At 47.2% G+C, this 23,942-nt stretch overlaps 1 protein-coding gene and 1 long non-coding RNA gene across 5 annotated transcripts in view; both read left to right on the top strand.

Annotated features, from left to right (window-relative positions):
• Window positions 1–8,296, top strand: part of PRKCA (protein kinase C alpha) — a 161,614-nt gene extending 153,318 nt beyond the window's left edge. For all 4 annotated transcript variants that reach the window (XM_061377225.1, XM_061377222.1, XM_061377223.1 and 1 more), the window contains one exon: window positions 3,161–8,296. In XM_061377225.1, the coding sequence (XP_061233209.1) occupies window positions 3,161–3,325 (165 nt within the window). In that variant the 3' untranslated portion in view covers window positions 3,326–8,296. The remainder of the gene's footprint in view (window positions 1–3,160) is intronic.
• Window positions 8,297–17,687: 9,391 nt separating this feature from the next.
• Window positions 17,688–23,942, top strand: LOC133225198 (uncharacterized). Its single transcript, XR_009729056.1, has 3 exons — window positions 17,688–17,819; window positions 18,955–19,133; window positions 23,870–23,942. It is a non-coding gene; the product is annotated as an uncharacterized LOC133225198 (long non-coding RNA).

Here is a 23,942-nt window from a genome sequence, read left to right on the forward strand (position 1 = left end):
AGATGTGTAGCTGGCTGTAGCACTGCAGGCAGAGGATCCTTGCTCTGTACATTTACCCATACAGACACGCTGGTGTGGTATCACAAGAATACATTCCCCTACAAATGATTTTTTCACATCACCAGGACAGCTGCATGCTGAGAAGGGTGTTTTGTGCCAGGGAAAACACCTCTTTCATACACTGTGGATTTTGCACACAGGGAAGGGTGTAAATAGGTAAAGAACACGTGTGGTGCTGTCAAGCCTCCCCAACTGGTCTCCAGGGCTCTCTGTTGAAGGGGAGCTGCACCTCTTGAAAGCACGTTTTATGAAAGATTTTCATTGCGTGCTTCTTGAGTCAAAGATAATCGTAAAGGAAATCTACCTTCACATCTTTTAAGTTTTATTAGCTCAGGAGCTGAGTCCATGGAGCCTCCTTCAAGTTAAAAGTAACACCAGCATGCAGGTCCTAAAATCTTGAAGTATGGTCTGCTTTCATAATAGCACGCTTTGTGGCAGATCCTGGCTCCTGTTTAGAGCAGCTGTGCTCTGTCTCCCTAGTTATCATGACCTGATTTGTTTATACAGGCTGCTATTAAACACACCAAAGCATATTCACATAGAGCCTAACTTTCCCAGATGAAAAGAACTTGAAATCCAAGTCCGATCTTTACATACCCTGTGTTTAACTTTTTTATTGTGGTTGCTGATTCTGTTTGCATTAGAATCACAGAATCATTCATTAACTTGGCACTGCCAAGTCCACCACTAAACCATGTCCCTCAGTGCCACATCTGCATGTCTCCTAAATACCTCCAGGGATGGATATTGGTTCTAGAAAGCAAAAAAATCACACAACCCTTAATCTGTTTGAAGATATGGATGTATTTGTAAGGTTTGTTTGTAGGTGCATCTCTAGGAAGCACATTGCTGCGGGAATAATCCTGCTGCCTTTGCACACAGGAACAGTTCTCATTCAAACACAGAGCTGCAGATTCCGGGTCAGCAGTTGGTCAGTTTAAATAATGTGTTCCCTTCCAGACTGACATTTCACAGGCGATAGATATAGAGTGGTTATTTGGCAAGGACATTTTACTTGTATTTGTAAGTTTAGGAGTTGTAGGAGTCCTTGTTTTCAGTTTTGGTTTAATACTGCATTAACACATTGCTGATCTTTAATGTGAAGACAGATAAGTATATGAAGATGCAAAATTATATTGAAAATATAATTTTTATAATATAATTGATAAATTATTATATTTGCACACACAAAAAAATACCCAAATTTCACATGAGTTATTTCTTAGCCTCTACTAATGTAAGCAATAGTGAGAGACCTAATGGAGTCAGGGATTTTGGTTTCAATATACAGTTTGTTTGAATAGCTTCCACTTGCTGAAAAAAGAAGAGGAAAAAAGAAGAATAAAAGACAAAAAAGCATTATTCTGTAGAAGGGTGATGCATATGTTTAGAACATCTTTTTAGCATAAGGTCTTCCCTGTATAAATAGCACTTCTTTGCTGCTGAGGTGACTGTACTGCCTCCAAATAAATTTGACTGTTAATTCAGGGATACATCGACTTTCATTCCACTGATGCAGAGATTTCCTTTTGTCAAAGTTGAGCTCTGTCCATTCTTGTTCTCCAGAGATTCTGTACCAAAATGCATTGGCTTCAGTGGGCACCAGGGTACTCGGTGAGTGAGAATCCTCGGTGAAAAAGCAGATTACTTTTAGCCTTTAACCTCTTGAAGTGTCCCTCTGCTTGTGTCCTTCTAAGACTGAACAAGTGTCCTTCTGTGAGCACTGCAGTCCAGTACCTGAGCATGCATTTTTCATCTGAAATATAAACCAGCTTGTGCCTCAGGCAGCAAAAGTTCTTTGCAGCTCAGATCAGATGGCATGTGCCAGTCCAGGATGTGCCAGGTGCTTTGTAAGAAGACTGGCAACTGTGCTATTTTCAAGACAGCCAAACATCTCACCCTCGAATTCCCTTGAAACGGGCCCCTCTTCAGTTGGTTTCTCCTATAAATACACAGATTTATGTTGCTTTAGTTCAGAAAAATCGATGTTTAATATTGGTCTGTTTATGAACCATATTCTACCCTTTCCAAGTTATCCTTTAAGGCTGAAGATAATAGTGTCATGTTATAACCTCTAAATCCACATATAGATATACTGTAGGGATGGATAGAGAGGAAAGAGGGACAAGAAGAAGAAACGTTCAGGGCTTTATCATACAACCACATTTTGCTTGAGTATCTGTTACAGTAGATAGTTTTTGAGATGAGGTTTACCGGTTTCCTTTAGACCTCTCCACAATATTCAATGCGTAGTTTTCCCCAAACATGCATTTTTTCTTGCACCCAAGCTAATTTTGTTCTGGTCCCACCTTCATCCTTTTTAACTTGCTTCTAATGATACTGCGCTGCCTTTCAAGTGTTCTCTGCATTACTCAAAACTACCCTTTCTGCAAACCTGGTTTCTTTTGTTTTCTATTCTGAATGGGTTGTGTTCATGCGTAGCTATATATAACCCCCTTCTTAGCTGAGCTTCATGAGATGATGTGTCTCTTCTCTTAGACAAAAAAAGGAGGAAACCTGTGATAGCGCATTATGGGATGAGGATCCCAGGATGTGCTCCCTGCCCCAGCTCCCTCCTGCAGTCCCCAGGACTGAAGCTCTGCTGTTGTTTATGAATTTACCAGCTTTTATATGCTGTACAATGGAGAACCAGAGCATATGGATGAATTACATTTAGCTTTCTGCAGATTGTGGAGGAAACGGAGACTAAGAGGAAAATTCAGTTCTGCATCATAAAGGTTTTAAGAAGAATTAAAAGACTTCACAGATAAAGTCTCTCTTTGCCAATACATGTCCATAAAAATACTTTCTCCTTTTATATCCCAGTAATTCTGAATATTTAACCCTTTTTACCTCGTCAGTTTATTCTGTTAGGTGGGAATTTCTCAGACTGGTTTTCGTCAGAATTTGTCTGTTAAAAACTTCTCTGTTTGCCTGGATTTTTGTTAAAATAGCTAAAAAGAAGATTTTCTCTTAACTACAGAGGAGAAACAAGGGAAAGGCTTACATGTGTCCTGAGAAACTCACAAAAAGCTGGAACTGACGATATATTGCCGATGCTTTTTCAGCCCTTTTCCTGTTTCTGTTTGTTTCCTTGCAGTGTGGCAAAGGTGCCGAAAACTTCGACAAGTTCTTCACCCGAGGACAGCCGGTGTTAACGCCTCCGGATCAGCTGGTCATTGCTAACATAGACCAAACAGATTTTGAAGGGTTCTCTTACGTCAACCCCCAGTTCATACACCCCCTTTTACAAAATGTAGCATGAAGCAGCAGAACGGGAACAAATCCTGCAGCAGGGAATGATCTTTAACCCTACAATGTTTAGGCTTTTGCCTTGTTTGATTCCATTTGGGCCTGGAAATTGTAGGGTTAGAAAGTGTAAGATGGGGGGGAAAGGCCACTAATTCAGGATTTTGGCTTTGCAACAGCGGTGTTGTCTTAATGGGAGATAAATCAGTGTATGGTGCCCACTTACCCTTCTAGAAGGCGCCACTGACTTGGCAAAACTTACCCAGTTTTTAGTACGTTTGATCTTTTTGTAACTTCCCGCTGTCCTTTTGCTCCCTTTTCCACTCTGCTGTGTTAGAATTCCTCTAACATGTGGTCTGAAAGAATAAAACCACCTCGAATATTGAGTCCTTCTGTACAGATGCTGGGAGACAAACGCACTGATTCCCGAGGGACCGCTCCTTCCGGTGACTTCAGGGAGATGGGCAGCACAAGAGGCTGGAATGGAGGCATCACTGAGAGGGAGAGGCATTGCAAAGGAAATGTTGAAAGCACTTGTTATGAAAATAGGACAAAAACAAGTTGGGAGAGGGTGGGAGGGGGGGATAAAATCCAATTAGACCTTTGTGGCTATGATCCTATAAGCAACTCCAAGTTTAAACGCACTTCAGTGGTGGCCAGATCACTAGGATCTTTGCTAAGTAGCATGTGATAAACTCAAGGGTGAATTTTTGTCTTTAATAATAATAATAATAGTAATAATTTTAATAATATTTCTGTGAATTTTAATCTCCATGAGATTATTCTGTGATCCAGGGTGCCATTGTTTGTTCGGTTAATTTAATTTACTCCTCAAGTTTACTGCTAACCGGTTCTAATACCAGTATTTTACTATGGGATTTGTTTAACCTGGAATGTAAAAGAAAACTTGTTTTATTTACTTATTTACTTGTGTTTATTTATAGTCTGCAGTATAGGGCAGTAAATGGAAGGAAGCGTTACATATCCTAAATTCACAACACATACAGCCCCAAGTGACTTCCTGATTTCTTCAGAATAACTCATGAAAATTAAGTGTGATATAAAAATAATCAGTTTTAATTCAGGAAACTTTGGGCTGTCGAATAATAAAGCCTGAAAAAAGAAGCACCTAGAACCTGTTTTATTGATAGAATGGGATTTAATACATTTTACATAGGCTTCATGCAATGAATTTTGCATGTTTAGTAATAACTCTTAATAATAAGGGTTAATAATAAGCAGATCTATAATATCGACATAATCATATCCAGCATAAAGAGTATTATAAAGATTTTATAAAACAAATTGTGCTTTATTTGTGAACCTTCTTGTTCTGAATGACATCCTTTAGACTTAGCTAAATGTTTTACTGCTGTTGTTTTGATTTTTACTTTAGGGTTTGGATATTCTAATGGCTTAGGGAATAATCTCTTTTTTTAAAAGTAGAAATACTTTTAAACTATAATGGCTACCTGCAGGTTTTATACAAGGTTCAATTAGGCTTTCATTTTACGTCTGCTTATCACTTACAGGGAAGGAAATGGACTTTATTTGCAATGATGAACACTGTAATTAATGCAATCTTCTCCTCTCCTATCACTTAGATGAAACATTTTGATAGATCTTCTTACAACTCACCAGAAGATATTAATTCAAATATCAGTGAATTCTTTTTGTGCATATTTGGGTTTTGTTACAGCATGTAAAATAGTAGTTGGTGCATTTTCCTTCTTTTTTTCTCCCTTCTGCCTTGTTCCTGTTAGCAGCCATAGGCACTTTTTGTCTGTCAGATGTGCATGACGATGCCAGAAGCATGATGTCTCTGTTGCTGCATGCAGACTGATTACAGTTTTTCCAGCATGTAAACATATTCCAAAAGTAAGGTATTTGCCATAAAAGACTTAAATTTATACTAGAACATGTAACGGGGGGGGTGGGAGGGGAATCTACTTTCTAATCATCTTTTATGACAATAAAACATGGAACCTGTGCCAAAGATTCTGTTAGAGCTATCCAGTCCTGCACATTGGTATCCAAGTGGATGGGTTTGACTAACGGGGGTGACCCCTGGTGGAGTGGGACAGTTTGTGTGCGAAACACAACTGGATTTGAATGGTCACTGATGTGTTTCTGCTCCTGGGGCATGCTCGGAAGCTGTATTCTTGGTGCCTAGGAGAAATGATTCACAACACTCCAAGAGTCTCACTTCTTCCTGGTGATAGTCCTTTTGCAGACCCAGCTTGAAGCAAGGAGCATCTCCCTGGGTAAGAGTGAACAGCAGGCTTTAATGGGTGAACCGAACCATTCCAAGGGGTGGGAGAACACACAGCTAATGAGGGGCATTGACCAACTAGCAAGAACTCGGGTTGTTGCCTAAATAAACAGAACTTACCATTTTTAAAACATTTTAGGAGTCAAATTTTTAAGTCTTTCTGTGTCAAATAAGTTATCAGCCAGGTCTGGGAGTTCATTATCCTCTTTGTGTGTTATATATGGTACTCACCATAAAGCACGTGGACTAATGCTGCGTTCATGACTATTTATGTTTTTCTGAATACTATTAGTCTGCCATAGCTTAGAAGATGCAGAAGCATCACACTGTAGAAGATAATAGATGCAACAGATTACTGAGGCTCAGATGTGAATAAAGAAGGGGCTCTCGAGTAACTCAATCTGCTGAGAGGCAGCATTAGGTGTGTTTTAAGAATGTGAAGTGAAAAAGACACTTAAGAAAAAGGAAAATACTGGGAGAAATAGCAGCACACAGGTTTGGGAAGGAGGAAAAGCATTGTAGGGGCAGAACTGAACTGTGCCAGGAGCAAGCAGGATATTGCATGGGTAGACATGCCCAAACAGTTCTGGTTTTCCTGGTGAAATATGCATTGGACAGGGAAGCCCCATTGCAGGCAGATGTTTCTGGCACAGCTGTGATGGTCGGTGATGGTCTCACCAGAACATGGCATTAAAGATGTGGTCCAGCATCTGAACAGAGCTGCTCATTTTTTGGCTGCTTCTCAAAACCACTTTCTTGGGCATTTGTTCACCAGTTTTCCTGATGTAGAAGCAGAAATTCCTCTTTATTATTGTTACTTCAAGTCCCTGCGCTTGCTATGGCTCATGTCACCTTCTGTAGGTTTCTGAAAGGTTGTGAAAGGTACTGTGAACTCAGGGCTCCCACAGGAACAAGACAGGGTTGTGTTAAGCAGGGATTGAGTATTTGTGCTCCTTCTCACTGCTCTGCCTAATGCCCTCGTATGTGAGTGTTCATGCTTGGAATCTTTAATGAGAACTCTATGTGGCTTTCTTACCATCCAGGAATTTATAATGGCAAGTAGAACTGAAGTATCCAGCCAGTCTTTTCATATCTTTTTAAATACAGATCTTATTTATATGCTGTTTTTCATTAGATTTGGATTTCTAGAGAACAGGCATCAACAGGGGGATAGGCATTGGAACTGCTTTTCTTTCACTTGTTTTCAATAGCAACCATAGTCTGAAAACACACGTTGCAAGTCAAATTGAGAATTACAGTACACTCAAGCTGGGGTGGAAGTTCTGGGAGCTGTGTTTCCATCCCACATGCACTTGAATCCCAAGGGGCTCTGGAGCAGCCCCGTTCCTGTTGGGGGGAAGCACAGGTATGCAGTGTAAACTTCCAAGCTGTGTTCTCAGGGATTAAATAGAATTTAACTGTCTCCTAGGTAAATTTCTTCATTATTCAAGCATCTGGGTGTTCTTATGCACCTTTGAGTCAGCTGAGCAGGGTGGTGGGTTTCCAGCACAGCCACTTCACCACCAGCCAGTCTCGGATTGCACATAGATGAGGAGGAGAGAGCACGTTCCCATAACAAAATACTCCCCCTTAATCCAGTTTAGAGGAGAAATGCAATTTAGCTTTCTGATCCTTTATTCTTTCCAGAAATACAGTTGGATTTCCTTTTACACAGTGAAGAAAGTTCTTCTGGAAATCAGCTGTTTAGAAAGAAAGAAACTCGTGTTACACTGTTGGCCTTTACAATCCATTCTGTCTTTTGGGGTGAATTTGATTGAATAATGCTGTAAAATTAGTAAGGTAAAGAGAGAGGAGCTTGCCTTCTAGATGGGAGGGTGACATGCTCAGGGGCCAGGATGGAGTGATACAACTTCAAAGCCTCTTTCTCAGCCAGTCCATCCAGATGCAGTCCCAGTTAGATGCCACAGGAGACACATGCATTTAGCAGAGGGGGAAGACCCTCCTTACTAAGCAAAACACATCACTGGAAATAATAGTAATTCAATAGTAAAGCTTTGATATGAGTAGAAACATATTGACAGTATTGAGTTTACAGTGAGCTTTTGGGCCTGCCATGTAACTTCTGGAAACATCTAATGTGATTTTCAGTTCTCTTGGTCAGTACCATGAACTACTGTACATAGGTTTTATCTTTTCACAAACATGGGTGTCAGCTCTAGGCGATGGTACCCCTGTGCACTAAATGGCCAAGTAGAAAAGCAGACAAGCTAAAGCACCTTTTTACTCAGCTCCATACTTTTAAATGGGATCTGAAATAGTTCAGTTAAAGAACTAAAGACCTGACTCCATAAGTATATGTGATTTCCTCTCAGCCAGTAACTGTGCCAGTAATGACTGGTAATTAAATAGCCTTATAATGAATAATCATCATGCACTACAGCCCTCCTGTTCCTAAGAAAACTAAGAGAGAGAGCAAGTTATTAACCTCTCTGCCTCAGTTACCTCATCTGTAAAATGGGGATAATAATACTTACATATCTCACAAGGAGGTGTGAGGACTTCATAGGTAATGTTTCTAATACACTTTTAACCTGAAAAGAGTTGTGTAAGTATTATTATAATTTTTAATATTAAATCAGCTTATTCCCGTGGTATTGCTGGATATATCATGCTATTTCTACTTTTTATAGAACTTTAGTAATTCAGCTGAAAACATGTGAAGAGAAATAAAAGGCAATCTGATGCCTTTCTTAAGAGAACCTGGGGTCCAGCTTTCGTTAACCAGAGTCAGGGTACAGTGGGAGGTGATGCTTGCGGATGGTATGGGTGAGCAGTATTCACCTCTTTCCCAGTTATTGAGATTTCTTTTGCAATTGACCAATTCCATGTAGATGAAAGCCTTAGCAGAACTGATTCTCGGAAGGTGAGATTCCCTATGGGTGAATAAAGACAGCACAGCAGTTTTCTGGTAGTTTATACTGACTCCTATTGAAGGAGAAGTGAAGTTCTTCATGCAGCTGGGCCATCCATGAGAGGTTGATTCCATTGATATATTAATGTGTCTGTTTGTCGTGTATCTTCATGCTTTTCCTTGCGTGTGACACCATCATTCAAATTTAAAAGAAAACTGCCCTAAAAGCAATGTTTTTTCTTCCATTAATGTCAATTGACCAAAAAAAAAATAAAATCGGGAGTCTCTTAATGATTTTAAACAGTGATGTGCAGTCAGAGTAGCAATAGCACTGATAACCAGCCCCAGCCTGCCGCCGTTGAAGCTCATTTCTGACTATGGGATACATTGGGAAGTCTAAAGCTGACAGTACATTTGTTTTATAATTGTAACCTGGTGACAGAAATGTGTTCATAGAAAGGAAAATGATGTTTCTAATCTTTGTAAACCTTTTCCTAAGGACTGGTTGAAGGCCAAGTTGGACACAGGGGCTTGGAAACCTGCTCTAGTGGAAGGTGTCCCTGCCCATGACAGCGGTTGGAACTGGATGAGCTTTAAAGTCCCTTCCAACCCAAACCATTCCATGATTCTATGACTTTGAAATCTATTGTATTTATTTATTTCCCTTCTGTTTGAACCAATAAGTGCCAATGGCTCCATCCTCCCAGAGGTTTGTGTGCCCGTCTTGGCCTTCCAGGGCACCCTGTAGTGGAATCACCATGTGCTTGGAGCTCGCTGCATACTCAGTGCATTGAGTACACAATGCGCAGTACACTGGAGCTTATAAACCCCAGTTTGTAAAACTACTGTGGAAGTGTTTGTGCCCAATGCTAGTCAGCAGAGCACAGCCATTGGGGCTTCACATCCCATAGAAGTCAGTGGAGTTTGCACACTGGGATGACTTGCTGACTTAAAAGCAGAAAAAAACCAATCTTGCTGTAATAATACCAATTTAATCTGACAGTTCCCCACAAAGCCTTTCATTTATCCTCTCCTGTGCTATTAAAATGAATGTAAGGAAAATAGTTTCAATGAAATGAAGCTCTTTGTATCTTTTAAAAACATGCATTTCCCACGTTTGGTTTAGTACACAGAGCACACCTGAAACCTTTGAAATGATTGTATGTTACCGTAATACTACCTTTTTAAACAAGGAGTAATCCCACCTTGGACTCATTCATGGGTTTTAGTGTTACTTTCAGACCCGGATTTTGTGCTTATAAAAAGGAGAGCTTTATATCCCATCATTTATGTGCGAGATTCTACCAGAAGATTTGGAGAGGCCATTCATTTTTCAAAAAGTAATTAAAAAATCACTGTCATTGGCAGTGCAGTGGGCACGACCGATGTATAAATCACAGCATCGGGTTGTTTCTCAGTTTGCTAGATCTTCAATCCTCGTTTGCATGAAATGCTTCTGTTAAATATTAATTGTAGTTTCAAAGCAAGTTGTGTATGAATAAACAATCCTGATCATTACTTGGGTGAGAGTTTGGGCTGGCTTTATGAAATGCCATTTCAAAATGGACCCCACGCAGCCCAGAGGATGCACAGATTGCGGTGGGATCAGCCGCAGAGGTTGGCCAGACCCAGACCTGGATTCTCCATCCATACATGGAATTTTAACCTGGGTTCTTTGTTAATTCATGTTAATTAGAGGGGAAAGAGGCTTAACTTGGGGTTAGATGTGTCTGTGAGAGGATTTCTGCATGCTGAAAGGGGAGCAGTGGCTCTTTGGACCAGCAGGTCCCTGGCTAACCTGCTTGTTGGACTCTATTAGAAGCATTGAGCTGCTTTGCGTGCTTGTGCCCCAGGGAAACGCAGCCCTAGGATGAAGTGAGATCTGAGGCTGGAGGGTCTGATTCAATGCTTGATGTGAGATGTGATGGAGGAGGGATGTGCCCTCCTTCCTAGCAGTTAGACCCTGGGAAACCTCAAACTTCTCTTCTTCACATCCCTGTGTGTGAGCCCCAGGTGGTTCCTTCCACCCTCTGCCACTTCCCGGGGAGAGGGCTTAGTTTTAATGTGATTAAGGATGCCCAGGGGCCCCCTTTTGCCATGAAATGCTTGTTTTAACGCTCCTGGAGGAAGGGATCCCGATCTCCCAGCCCCACCAGCTGTGCTCACCCCCAGTCCAAGCACTTGCCTCGTTGAGGCTGACAATGTACAAATATTGTGACAACTTGATAAACGACTTCTTTTTTCTGCCTGATCTCAAACGTATTGAATCCCATGCTAACGCATTAATTGGGTTAGCTTAATTTGCAGAAAAGCCTGGCTGAGTTTGCCCAAAGGAACGGTTGAAATTCATTTCCCTTTTTCGCAGAGACAGTGTTTCCAGGCTGCTGCGTGCTGCTCAGCCTTCATCTGATGTGCTCAGCTGCTCCTGAAGCCATAAACACGTCTGCTCTCAGGCCTTGAGAGTTTCCTGCAGAGCAGGAGTTAAAGGAGACATTGGCTGAGTCTCTGCATGCAGGGCAAGAGGAAAGGGTTCCTTGGCACTCAGTACTGCTAGACCTGCTTCTCCCATCACCTTGGCTGTCCCGACAGGAGCTGGGTGGGATTTCATCCCTAGTTGTGCCCTTCAGGGTGGACTGAGGAATCTCTCCACGCCACCCACATCCCATACATGAGAGCCTCCATCAGATCTGCTCCCAGCTCTAAGTAAATCACGGCAGTTACTCGTGGTTGCCTTTCCCAGCCCCAGATTCTCTTTAGGGATTTGGGTGTTTGACTGACAAATATCAGAACATCTTTACAGAGCTGGTTCCTGAGCCACAAATACAACCATCTCCTCTGAGAGCTGCTAGGGCAGCTGAACTGATAGCTGCGTTAATTACCACGAGGTGATTACAATCTCACCTGCTCTGGCAAAGGCAACTCTCACTGCTGGGCTGAAAAAACCCTGAGTAAGCCCTGGGGAGCTGTGTTAAAGCAAAGACAAATCAATGAGGAGCCCAAAACAGGAAAACTCCTGCCTCTTGTGGGCATCTTGTCCTCAAAGGGATGTTTTTCCAAACTGCATCTGTCAAGTGTCACCTTCCCAAAGTGATGCTAAACCCAAAGAAGTGGGAATCGGACCAGGAGAACAGTCAGTGGCAAGTCTGGGCCCACGGAGTTACCTTCAAGGGTTTCTTTTTTGCTTGCTTCTCCTGCTTTTCCCAAAGGAGGAGCACAAAATGAGGGCAGATCTCATGGGAAATGAGTCAGTGCTGTCGCTTTCTCAGGGGACTTGTCGCATTTGCTGCCAGGGTGACAGTGTCAGACACCAGCTGCCACTTCCAGTGTTCATTACTGGTCCCTGAGTCAGCACCCAGCATCCTACCTCAGGAGATGTCATTGCACGATGTAATGAAGGAGAGGAAAACATTCCAGAAGCAATTCAAAGCACAATACCTGGGTGAGAAAAAAAAACCCAACCCTGCATTGGCAGTTTGCTTGGAGGTGTTTTAGATCCTATTCTCACCCAACCAGGCTGGCACAAATCACCCATCTCTTTCCTCTGTGCTGTGATTCATGTGCTGGGAATGAATTTCCTGCTCCTTGGAGGGCTCAGACCCTCCCCATAGCACAAGGGCTCAGCTGGGAGCAAGAGTTCGGCTGCTCCCATAAGGTAACAGCAGCCTGGCTGTTGGCTAGTGATGGGGCTTTCAATGTCACATGAAGTGTGTTGCCCCTGTGCCTGGGTATTGCAGCAGATGCAGTGGAGGCCCTCAGGAGCATGGGAGGCACGTGCTGCAGTTACCAGTGAGTATTCGGGTTCGTGCAAATTTCCTGTTCCAACTGGTTTTAAAGGAGCTGGGTTTCGGGAGGCACATTCTGGTGCTCCCTGCATTAGTTGAAGGAAAACTAATCCACCTCTGACACCCCGTCATGAGGCCAAGCCAGAGCTGCTCAGAGCGGTCTGCAGTGCTCCACAGAGGTGCTTGGAAAGCTCCTTGTTTCTACCAAGGTCAATGGCTTCATCCTCATTCCCATTGGCTTTTCCCCACCCGAGCCGTTTGGCTGTTGCAAGCTCCAGGGCTCTGTATTACAGGCACCCAGGGGAGTGGGAATGCTCAGGATGCTCAGTTGTCTGTAGCAGGATTTCAGCTGCTGGTTTGCCCAGCAAAGTCTGGTTTTCAGGGATGAGCCTTCGATCCATCACCCCTTACCCTGCTCCTCTATGCAGAGGGCTTGATAAAACTGCCCATAACAGGGAGACTTCCTAATCCTCATGAAACACTCCGCAACCATCCACATAAAACTTCATTAAAGCTTCAACACTTTCAGTGACACCTCCAGAAACACTCTTCTTTTAACAGGATTCTTTTACTTCTCCTACAAGTGTAACCACGTCTCAGACACTGCTTAGGTGTGATTTTGGGACAAATCCATCAAAAATGGTTATACAAGGAACCAGCAATGAGTGCAAGTGCCAGAAGGAGGGGAAGAGCACAAGCCAGGGATGAGAGCATCCCAAAACTCTCTGGATCAGTTCCTGGTCCTTTTAGGATAAGTCATTTAGCATTCTTGTGCCTGATTGACCATAACATTATTAAGAGATTGGTAATGAATTTCAGTGGTCTATAAATCACATGGGAAACTATTACTCTTAATACAAGTGTTATGAGGCTTTAATAATTAATGCCATCTAAACTGCTTCCCAGAGATGACTATTTCAATCTGATTGCTGTGGCCAGAGCCATCCCTCATCCTGTAAGGAGCCTGTTTTCCAGCTGATGTGGAACCCAGATTGGTCCCCACCCCAGAGACTACTCACGAAAGGGGTTGTATTACTGGTACATCCACTCCTTCAACAGAGGGTTAACAGAACACCAGCAGTGAGAGCAGACTTACTGCCACATCTCTTCTAGCTTGTCTCATGGAAGGGCACTGCCCTCTTGTAGGATCAAGTGGTGGGATGTGGGCACTTCATGCCCTTTCAATGCTGCCTGCTGACCCAGGCCACCACAGGGGCTGAAGGATGCTCCTGGCCAAGCTGTGAAGGTGAAACCCCTCAACTGGCACATCCTAAGCTTTGCTTAGCTCCATTTAGACCCATATGATGGCAGAAGGTATTACTTCTTGAATGAGGTACATAGCTTGGCTCACAGGTGCACCGTTGTTACCCCTGAGGCAGAGCCTCTCGGGGATGCTGGCTGCGAAAGGCTCTGCGCTGCTCTTCAGGCTTTCACAGAGCGTGTGGGTGCAGAGACAGAAATAGAGTTACACCTCTCCTTGTGCTTCCTCCCAAGCAGCAGCTCCAGGAGTAGGGATGTGCAGGAGAAACCGCAAACGGAGCTTCAGCTCCAGCGGCCCACAGGGGTCCATCCCTTTCACTTAGTCATGGTGCCAGCGGGATATGAAAACCAGTCCCTGGTGGTCTTCGGTGCCAGGAGTTTTCCCTCTTTTCCTACTTTCACTGTTTGAAAGCTAAGAAAATAATGATGTTGCTGCTGAGATAAGAAGCAGCCATTGGCTGAGGGTGTGCTGACTGCTGCCATGTAACCAGACCTGGTTAGAACTACCCGTCCTAAGGCTGCATCCCACCTGCACAGCAGCCATGGGTGCTGCTGCTGCGGATCCCAAACCCAGGCTGCTGGTGCCAGTTTTGCTGTCAGTGTGATCCCTGTCCTACAAAAACCCTCTCATGGAAAGAGAAAGTCTCCGAGGTCTCCAACAAGTGGTTCCCAACCTTGGGAAGCTGCATGGGGACAGCAGCGGGGTGGCAGCGGGGTCCCCCAAGCATCGTGCCAAGGCTGCTGTGCATCTCTGCAGTGGTCCAGTGTCTGCCCAAGCCTCCCTCCAGCCGTGCTGCCCACGAGATGACAAAAACAGCAAGCACCAAGGCAGCTGGCATGGAGCAGCCGTCACCTCCCACACAAGCCACAGCAGCTTCAGCATCACATCGCCAAATCACTGCATCTGCCTGCTCCCCTCTTTCCCTGGCCAAACAGTGCGATCTCTGCCTAGCGCAGATTTTCCCTTCCTGGGTCCAAAATGCTCCTTTACAGCCTGGTGTACAGTTAAAATTGGGTGATAGCTGTTGTCTGATGCCAGAGCAGAGCCACACGTGGGCTTGAGGGGTGGCTGCCTGTGGGCACCTCATCCCAGCCACTTTGCTGGGCAGGTTTGGTGTCTGAATAACTCAGTGTAAATTGGAGGGAGTGGGATGGGAGGCAAACCTGAGGGGTTCTATCAGCTTCTAGCCCAGGCCTTCTATTGTGTAATGTCCTGAGAGCCTTCTGCTGGAAGGGAAAAGGCTCCCTGCAGGTGCCACCTGCAGAAATAAAACACTTGTGACTGAAAGGAGATGGGTTCTCAACATCCCAGAGCCAGGGAGAGCTGCTGTAAAGGATTGCATCTGATCTGGGCCATTAATGAAGCTCAGATCCCTCTTCACTAATAAGATTTGATCTTGAGTGCATCATAAAGCTGCCTGATCAGGCATCTCTAGAACTTCATGCATCCATGCTAGTTTTGGACATGGTGTTCAAGGGAGCTCCGCCAGCACAAGGATCAAACTCAGCCCTGCTGGCACAGCTGTGTAACACCCTGTGAGGTGCAAGGTCCCACCCAGCTTCACTGGCCCCACATGTAGCTCTGGTGAGAGATCCTCACTCTTGGGGAGGAGGCAGCAAGGCAGGAAATAGTGAAAAGTGGGGTGGTTGAAGTGATGCTGCTTTGGAGATGCAACACAAGATGGTGTCACATCATTCAAAAAGCAGGATGTGGCAAAGCTGTTCCCCAAGTTTTGGAGGATGCTGAGAAGATGCTAAGTAATAATTGTCCTGCCTGGAGCAGCCACACCAAGCTTCTGGCCAGGAGAAGGGGTTTCTGTTTCACATTCACCATCTTTTGCTGTCAGCAGGAGGTAGGTGTTATGGGGAAGGAATTATGGATAGCTGCTAACGAGGTAGGAAAACTCAGCTGTGTTCCTGAAGTTTTGGGAGGCATCACTGGTACCATCCTGCAGCCGGGCCCTGCCATGCTGGTGGGAGACTCCTGGTGTTAGTGCTGGCATCATGCATGTGCTTTGCCGTGACAGAAGTTGCTGTGTGAGACAAACAGCGATGGAAAATCCATCCGAGTGTTTTAGCCCAGGCACATTTGTACAGAAGCAAAGAGGGGGGAGGCTGAAGCCCAAAATGTGTATTTCTAATTGATTATATGCATGGCTGCTGGGGGCCTCTCACACTGTAATGGTTAATTATGTCACTGGCTGTATGAGCTGCAGCCTTTATTCATGCTGTATTCAAATAACCTCACTCAGGGCCCAAGCAGCTAATACAGCAGATTGCCTGGCTGGAGGAAGTGAAGGTCTGCTTTGTTTTGCTGGGTTTTTTTTACCAATATAGAGCAAAGAAAAGTGATGGAGCAGCCAATTACTGTATTAAATAATGCACCCTGACAGAACATGATGAACATCCAGGTCTAGCCTGCCTCTTGTAACTTGACTTTATTGGTAATTCCCTGCTGATTAGCTTGATCCCAGGGAAGCTGCCTCCTCTCTGGAGCTGCATGGGGCTGGGGTACCAGAGGGCATCACCTCTTTTTCCCTCCATGTTCCAGTGCAGAATCCATTCTGTTGACCCAATCCCTGCTCTGTCCTTACTGTCCACCCCCTGATGGATTTGCTGCCTTCTGTTCTTCCCCAAATGCGAATGAGAGGTACCAAATACCTTTAGGGATTGTTTTGAGAGCTCCAGCTGCAAGGAAGGATATGGTGAAGGATGCATCTTTGCAAGGCCAGCCAATTCTTCCTTAGGGGGCCGAGACATGAGCCCAGGAAAACATGCTGAATTTGCTGTAACTTAAGTATTGCTGTAATTTAGGGCAAAAGAACATATGTGGAGGTGCAGTCCCTCAAATCAAATAACCACTATGCCCTGGCTGCCAGCTGCGGCCCTACTGGGAGGCAGGTTTCCACCAGCCTGCATCTCACTGGGGGCTCCACTGTGTTCTCGTTGGAGAAATCAAATCTTGCACATCTGCATCATTTTCCATTATCTCTATCAATCAAGGCAGAGCTCAACAAGCCAGAGCACTGACTTCAAACAAGCCATCCAACCAACACCTCCTCTGCATCTCATATCTCACTTTGCTTTGAATTATTCCATCTAGGATTGTCATGTTTTGCTAACTGAGGATGCCTCCAGCAGAGATGCAGCACGTTTTAGCCAGACCACTGGGAACTGGTGCCCTAAGTGCTTATTAGAAACTGAATTTATCAGACTTGTAATTAACAGATTGCTTTTGTTGCTTTCCTGCTGGGAGGTGTCAGAGGTGCCCCACTGCTGCTGCTGCCCAGCTCCCCACTGCAGGAGCCACCCTGGCACATGCAAAGCCCTTGCACAGAATAAGCTCTCACTGCAGAAATCACTGCACAAATCTGAGCTTCTGGCACTGCAATGGTGCTGTGAGCTGCCCTTGGCCCTGCTGCTGGGACTGGCAGCTCACATAGCAGGAGTCACCTGCATGGTGTGTGACCCTTTCCTCGTCCTTCCTGCTGTATCCAGTGAAGTGTCCCATTGCTGGACGCACTGGTAGAGCTGTCTGCTTATTCTTGGCTCTGCTGCTAATATTCTGTGTGTTTTGGCTGAATCACTTCTGAACGTGGCTTCCAGAGCCCACAGCATCTGCCCCTGTGTCCCTCTCCTTTAGCCCTGGCTTTCTCCCTGCCCTGGTCCCAGCCCTGCCAAGCTGGCTTTCTCCAGCACCCTGGCTTGCTGCCCTCAGCCCTCCCCGCTGTCTGCTCTGTCCTTAGCTGTGGGTGTGTTTAACCCACAGAGCCAGTTTTCCTTTCCCCAGCTCCCAGATGTGTTGTGTCCCAGGGTGCATCACCCACTCAGCGCTGCCACCCCAGAGGGGACCATGGTTTTCCAGGTTAGGGGGTGCAGGGGGGCTGTGGAGGTGCTTGGAAGGGAGGATGTACAGAGGGGCAGTGCTGGCTGCTACCCCTGCCCCGTGGTGAACTGGAGCCACCAGCTACAGCCGAGGGGCTGGGGAAAGCAGGGAGCTAGAGGAAAAGAGCACAGAATAGAGGGAAAGTGAGGGAATAAAGGGAAAAGGGTGGAAGGGGAGGGAGGAATGGGGAAAGGAGGGATAAAGAGAAGTGAGAGGGAGGTAGGAGGGGTGGATGGAGAAAAAGGGAGGGGGAGACGGGGAGGACGGAGAAAGGGAAGGAGGGATGGAGGGAGGGAAAGGGGGATGGATGAAGGGAGGGAGGGAGAGGTGGGCTGTCCCCGCCGGCGCCATGTGATGCCCTCCCCTCCCCGCCGCGGCGCGGAGCATCCCCGAGGCCGACGGCCGCGTCCCGCTGCCGGAGCAGCGCCCGCGGGGCCGGTGGGTGCCGGGGACCGAGCGGAGCGGGGCGGGGGGAGGCGGGTGCCGGTGCCGCTTCTCGTGTCGGGGCCGGGCTGCTCCCGGGACCGGGGAGGGGGGTCCCGAATTGGATGTGAAGCCCTGGAAGTTTAAAGCGGGGGGGGGGGTGTCTGGGAGGTGCCGCCGGGCGCGGAGGGGCACGGGCTGAGGGATCAATGGATCCATTTGTACACGTTCCATATCCCCCCGAGCCGGAGCCGGCCCTGCCCTCGGTAGCGCCCGGGGGGAGCGGGCACCGCCCCGGGCAGCAGCTGCCGCTCGGGCTCCGATGCGCGGAGCCGGTCCCAGTGCCGAGAGCAAGGCAGGACCCGGGTACCGGTGCCCGTGTGGCCGTGGGGAAGCGGTTTCGGTACCTGCCCGGCTGCTCCGGCCCCGCTCCAACGGCACCGCCCGGGCGCTGGGAGCCGGGGTTTGCCGGAGCCCCGAGTCCTCCCGGTCAGACCTCAGAGCACCGGGATCCGGTAAATCCCGGGTTCTACACCCAGGGGTGTTCCTCCACCAGGCTGCTCGGACACAGAGGCCATCGCTTGGGCGCTGTGAGCATCCATCCCTCTCCTCATCAGTGACTTTGGCACGTTGAGCCTCGGAAAGGAAGTGTATTTTCATAAAGACTGGTTTGGGTTGGAAAACACCTTAAAGCTCATCCAGTTCCAACCGCCTGCCACGGGCAGGGACACCTTCCGCTAGAGCAGCTTGCTCCAAGCCTCCCATCCAACACAGGGAATGTAAAATTTGCTGGAAGTCAGGGGCTACCAGTGCTTTTCACTGTTGCAAACCCTTTGGAGAGAGGAGTGTGAATCCAGGTGAAGCCACCTGAGAAAAACCTCACCCGGTTGTTAAGTAAAGTAGAGAAGAAAATAACCCAAACCAGCTGGTTCATGTGTTACCATAGGACCAGGCAAACAGGGACGTGGAGCCTGTCTGCACTTCTCCATGCACTATTCATATCCCGTGAAAGGTGGTGAAATGGGAAGTGTGGTACCTCACCACCACGGCTGTGAGCAGGGAGGGCATCCGACACATCCTTCGACTGTTGGTTTATCACTTGGCATGTTGTAAAACTTCATCAGCCCCTGACAGGTGATGTTTTTTGCAGCTCTTAGGTTGGGTCTCCCAAGCAGAGCAGCAGGAGGCTCCTTGGTGGTGACCAGAGAGGACTCTGACCTGCAGCATTGCCACCCCCATCGTGTCCCTTGCACCCCCTGAACCCACACAGGGGAGACGGCAACAAGGAGGAGGCCCCACTGGAGCTGGTAGGTGCCCTGCATGGTGCAGGTGAGCCTTTGGGAAGGGCAGCAAGGGCATTGCACCCACTGAAAACAGCACTGCTCCAGCAGGAACGCTGAAAAAGAGCATTTCCATTGAGTTCTGTGCAGTAGCAGCAGCACTGGTGGTGTGACCTGGGCAGGAGGGGCATTCCTGTGTTTCCATCACTGCTGCCCTTTGGTTTCACAAGTGTATTTGGGCTCCCTCCTGTCAGAGGCTCATCAGCTGCTGGATCTCAGGGACACCCTTTCATTTTGTCACAGCACAACCATGTAAAAAGGCAAAGGGCTCTCTGCAGCCCACCCTGCTGCCATCATGCCTTCCCCTCAGCAGCCCTGCGGCTGCCCCACGTGGCATCCAGGAGACAGAAATGCTTCTGTGTGTTTATTGCTCCGATCCCTTGCTGGATTGCTGTAGCTGTTGAATATATTCATTGAGCTGAATGAATCCCCACCTGGCAGCATCCATACCACAGCTTTTGCAGCTTCAGCTTCATTTATGGAGAGGGAAGCGAATATAAAACTCTAAAGGGAAATAATGCACAAGCCTGCAGAGGCTTCAGCAGTATCTGTAAGCTGTGAGCTATGCAAGGGTACAGTGCTGGGAGGTTTCTGTAAGTCAGATGGGAAGATTTAAAGCCCTGGGTTTAAGATGGCATTTTGAAAACAGCTGGATGATGGAGTCTAGGTCAAAAGTTACCTGGGAGCCTTAATCTGATTGAAATTAAAGGGAGTTTGAGCTTCAGGTGTGTTCTAGAGAGAGGATTGGGAATCAAAGTCATACCAGTTTATTCTTTTCAGCCACAAACTTCTGACATTTGTAGTGAAATATTTACTAGGAGAATGGAATTTGTAACAGGACAACACTGATGCACCATCAGGCTCGGAAAACGGGCTGTTAAGCAGAGTGGAGTTTATGTCTGGTCCCTTTGGAAGTTGGGAGTTGCAGTTTTTCCTTTATTACAAGGAAGGTATCACTGCTCATCAGTGAGAAACCTCGTTAGAGCGGTGCTGAGGGCCGCACCGAGGGGGCTGTTTGAGCAGCACAGCAGATGGCATCCACTGACCCAAGAGAACCTGCATTTTCCCCCTCGGTGCCCATCCAGTGCTGCTGGGTGACATCCGCAGGGAGCAGAGGCTCGGGTCTGCCTGGGGAGGACTTCGTTCACCCTCAAAGCCCTACACATGGGCAGCCCCATGGCCCTGGCTTCCCACGAGACATTAAACACTTGGTTACAGTAAATGTTCCTTTTCCCTGCACAGCTCTGGCTGGGAATAGCTCTGATTGCTCAAAGAGGTCTGTTTGGCAGATGTGGCCCGAGTGTGGGACTGCAGAGGGGTTCTGGATGGGCATCTGTGTCCTCCAGTGCTCTGCAGCCTGCAGGACAGTGGGGATAGCAGAGCTGTGAGCAGGGTGCGGAGAAACCTCAGTGTTTGCAGCAGTCACAAAGTTGGGTGTAGGCAGGAGGAGTGATTTGGTAAGCATTTGGTTATAAAAAATCCATCAGCAGAGGTTGATACCATAATGCCAAGCCTGGGTGAGCCATTGCAACCACTGCTTGGATGGGTGCAGACAGGAAGGTTTCCAGTCCTTCCTCTGTCAGGACTCCCTGGGTGCCATGTCCCAGGCTAAAGGTGAGCTGTTTGTTTGTAAGGGTTAGCATTTGGGGGACTGAGATACAGTCTATCACAGAAGAAAAACATTGAACTATTTGCAAAGTGCTGACCTGAGGTGATGCTCAAGTCAGACACTGGAGCAAATGGAAGGTGCCAATGGGGATCCTGCAGCAGGTGCTGGCACAAGGCAGATGGGGGAATCTCGGAGCATCCTCCATTGGAAGGATGGACTACGAACATCCTGCTTGTCTCATAGCTGGAAGCCTGTTATCCAAGAGCTCTTCCCAGGACTGTGGCAGGGTCTAGATGAAGCTGTGAGGGACTGGCAGCTGCTCTGCCTTCATCTCCTGCCACCATGCCTCTTACCTGAGTGAGGGTGGATGTCATCGCTTTCTACAGGAACAGAAAGCTTTGCCTGTGACATTCCCAAAACACCTGATCCAAGCTGGGGCCCTGCTTTCTTTTGTCACCATCCCCAGTTTCCCTCGTGCCTCTGTGAGGATGCTCAGAGCTGCACTGACTTGTATTCAACAGAAAATGGTCCTCTCCTGGATGCTGCTGGGAGACCCTGGAAGATGCAGATGGCCAGAGGCAACACAGCAAACCCAAGCTAGGAAACTGGGTGATTTGGGAAGTTGTGTTAAATCCTGCTGAAGCTTGAGTTGCTGCTTGGGAAGCAGCACATCTCTCCTGAAACACGGAAAAGGTGACTACAGGCAAACTGGGACAGAGGTGCCCTTTTCTGTACAATGTACAGGTAAAGACATATGAAGAGGAAAGCAACATCAGCATCATGTGTGTCAGCTGCTTTACAGCTCTTACTGTAAAATATCTTCCAGACCACATGGAGAAGAAAATATCAGGTCATTATAAAGGTGGCAGGAGAGGTACTGCTGGGGGGGATGCTGCAGATGCAAGCACATGGTGGTACCAAGGAACTGTGTGGATAGGAGAGGGGTGCTGGTGAAGACCAGGTACACCAGGCAGGCCAAGTTTCACCTGGTAATTGGTGCTGGCCTGGGGGAAGGATGGAAACTGGGTGAGACCCAGTCTATTCCCTTCCCCATGATGTGGCTGTGCTGCTGGGCTGTGCTCCTCTGACCAGGTCATGCTGCCTCTGCCTGGCTCAGGCTGCTCCGTGTCCCGCGTGGCTTTTCCTGCCCTGTTTGCTGAGGCATTTACTGTTAAACCCTGGAATTAGCAATGAGCCTTGCTAAAATCTGGGTGATGATAGGAAGTTTGATATCTCCAATGGTGTGAAAATGCTTATTATGTACTTCAGTATTCCTGACTACTGAACCCAGCAAGTTACACAAAGCAAAGGCCTTTCCTACACGAAGATGGGACAAAACTGTGGCTGCTCAGCATCAGACCTGGGGAGCTTTTGTATGATGACCTCTGCTATCTGAGGAGCTGTGTCCCAAACTGCTCAAGCAAAGCTGGATGGAGCTGCCATTGTGTTTGGTAACAGGGCTTCACGACAGCCACGAATGGCGCTTGGGTTATTAAGATGTTTGCCTGACGTGTGGGCGACACAGCCCTTCTCCACTTTATTTATGCCATTGTTTTGGTACTCAGAGGCTGGTTTCTAAGCACGTCTCCTGTCTAACAAGGCATCTGCTTCATGCTAGCAATCATGTTTAATCACACCAAAGGGACAGGGGTCTTGGCAGCCACGTGCAACCTCCCCACCGTGCTGCTTTGCAGCCTTCATCGCTCAGAGATGCCGGCGGCGCTCGGGGGATTTCTTGCTTTCCCTCATTTATCACACTGAAAGTGCTCATAAAAGCACTCCAGCTGCCAGTGCTGGTGAGAGGAGCTGCAGCAGGCAGGGATGAGCCGTGGTGGGCTGCCCTGCCTCCATGGCACGGGTACCTGCGGCTCGCTTCTCCCCACTGCTGACACGGGGGAGGTGGAAGAGTTTTAATTAGCTCTTGATGCTATTTTTTGTCTCCCAGTGCTTCATTTAGCTCAGGCTGTCATACACTGGTGGGTAAGGGGAAATAAGGAAACAGAGGTGTTGGCCACGCTCTGTGGAGCAGCCTCATCTCTCGGAACCTGGGCTGGGAATGGGGCTTTTCTTAGACCTGTAGCAGTAGGAGTTTATAGCCCAGAGAAATCTCATGTGCTGGCGTTCAAAACACACAGCTCCTGCAGGGCTTGCACTGCATTTGTGGGCTGTGTTCATATCCACTTCGTTTTCAAACAGCATCAGTGTCTTTAGGAAAAGGTACCCGAGATGTTCAGTCGTGCCGTGACCTGCCTTGCTGCTGGAAGGACATACAGAAAAGCTATTGTGCAAAGAAGCTAATTCTCCTCTTTATAATATACAAGGTCATTGCAGGACTTTGTGGCATCTTGAATGTTGAAGTGAAGAGCCAACTGTTAAAGATTTAATATTCCACTAGACCAGCCAGTCTTGGTCCTGTTGGAAAGCAGATGCCTGCAGCTGAGGGTTACATTGCCTTCACTCCTTCTTCTTGCTGGGCTTGCTCAGGCTTCCTCTGTGCCAGCCAAGTTGAGCAGAGGGAAGCACTGCACCGAAGCCAGAAGAGGGTCACTGGATCGTTGGGTTACTGGAGTTTATATATTTAGGGTATAAAATATAGCTTGTAATGTACCGCAGGCAGAGATTAATGGGCAGGTCCTGCTCTCCGCAGCACACAGCACTGAGATCTCTGCAGCTTTTACAGCCAAGTCCCCAGCTGGATTGCTCTGCAGCTCTAGATATCCCCCTTTTATTCTGCTTTTACAGCTCTTTGTAGGGTATTGAAATGAGCAGTTTGAGTCATGCCCCTGGCTGCGAGCACTCTGACACACTGCAAGGAGGGGAATACTGTACGTTAGCTTTGATATGCAGAAGGTGAGAGGGCGTTGGGAAGGGCTCTGCAGAGGAAAGGGCTCAGCTATTGTTACTGGTGTAAACCTTGAACGTACATATATATAGTTCAGACCTAGGGAACTGGACTTGGGTGCGTGGGCAAGCTGCAAGCTCAGAGCTTCAGCTCTCATTTTGCTCTTGAGTGATACACTTTGTGTAATGCTTTCCTACAAACCCACAGGGTAGGAGCTGCTGGCACGTGGATGCAGAGACCTGACTGCTGCACCCCTGTCCCCGTGTCCCCACAGCGTGCAGCCCTCCTGTGAGTCAACTGGAGAAGCAGAAGCAAGGCTGTGTCCTCTCCTATGGTCCAGGAGCTCT

Source organism: Neopsephotus bourkii, unplaced genomic scaffold (assembly GCF_033783945.1).
Source record: "Neopsephotus bourkii isolate Nb327-2 ecotype Australia unplaced genomic scaffold, CSIRO-AGI_Nbou_v1 NB_1749, whole genome shotgun sequence".
Classification (NCBI taxonomy): domain Eukaryota; kingdom Metazoa; phylum Chordata; class Aves; order Psittaciformes; family Psittacidae; genus Neopsephotus; species Neopsephotus bourkii.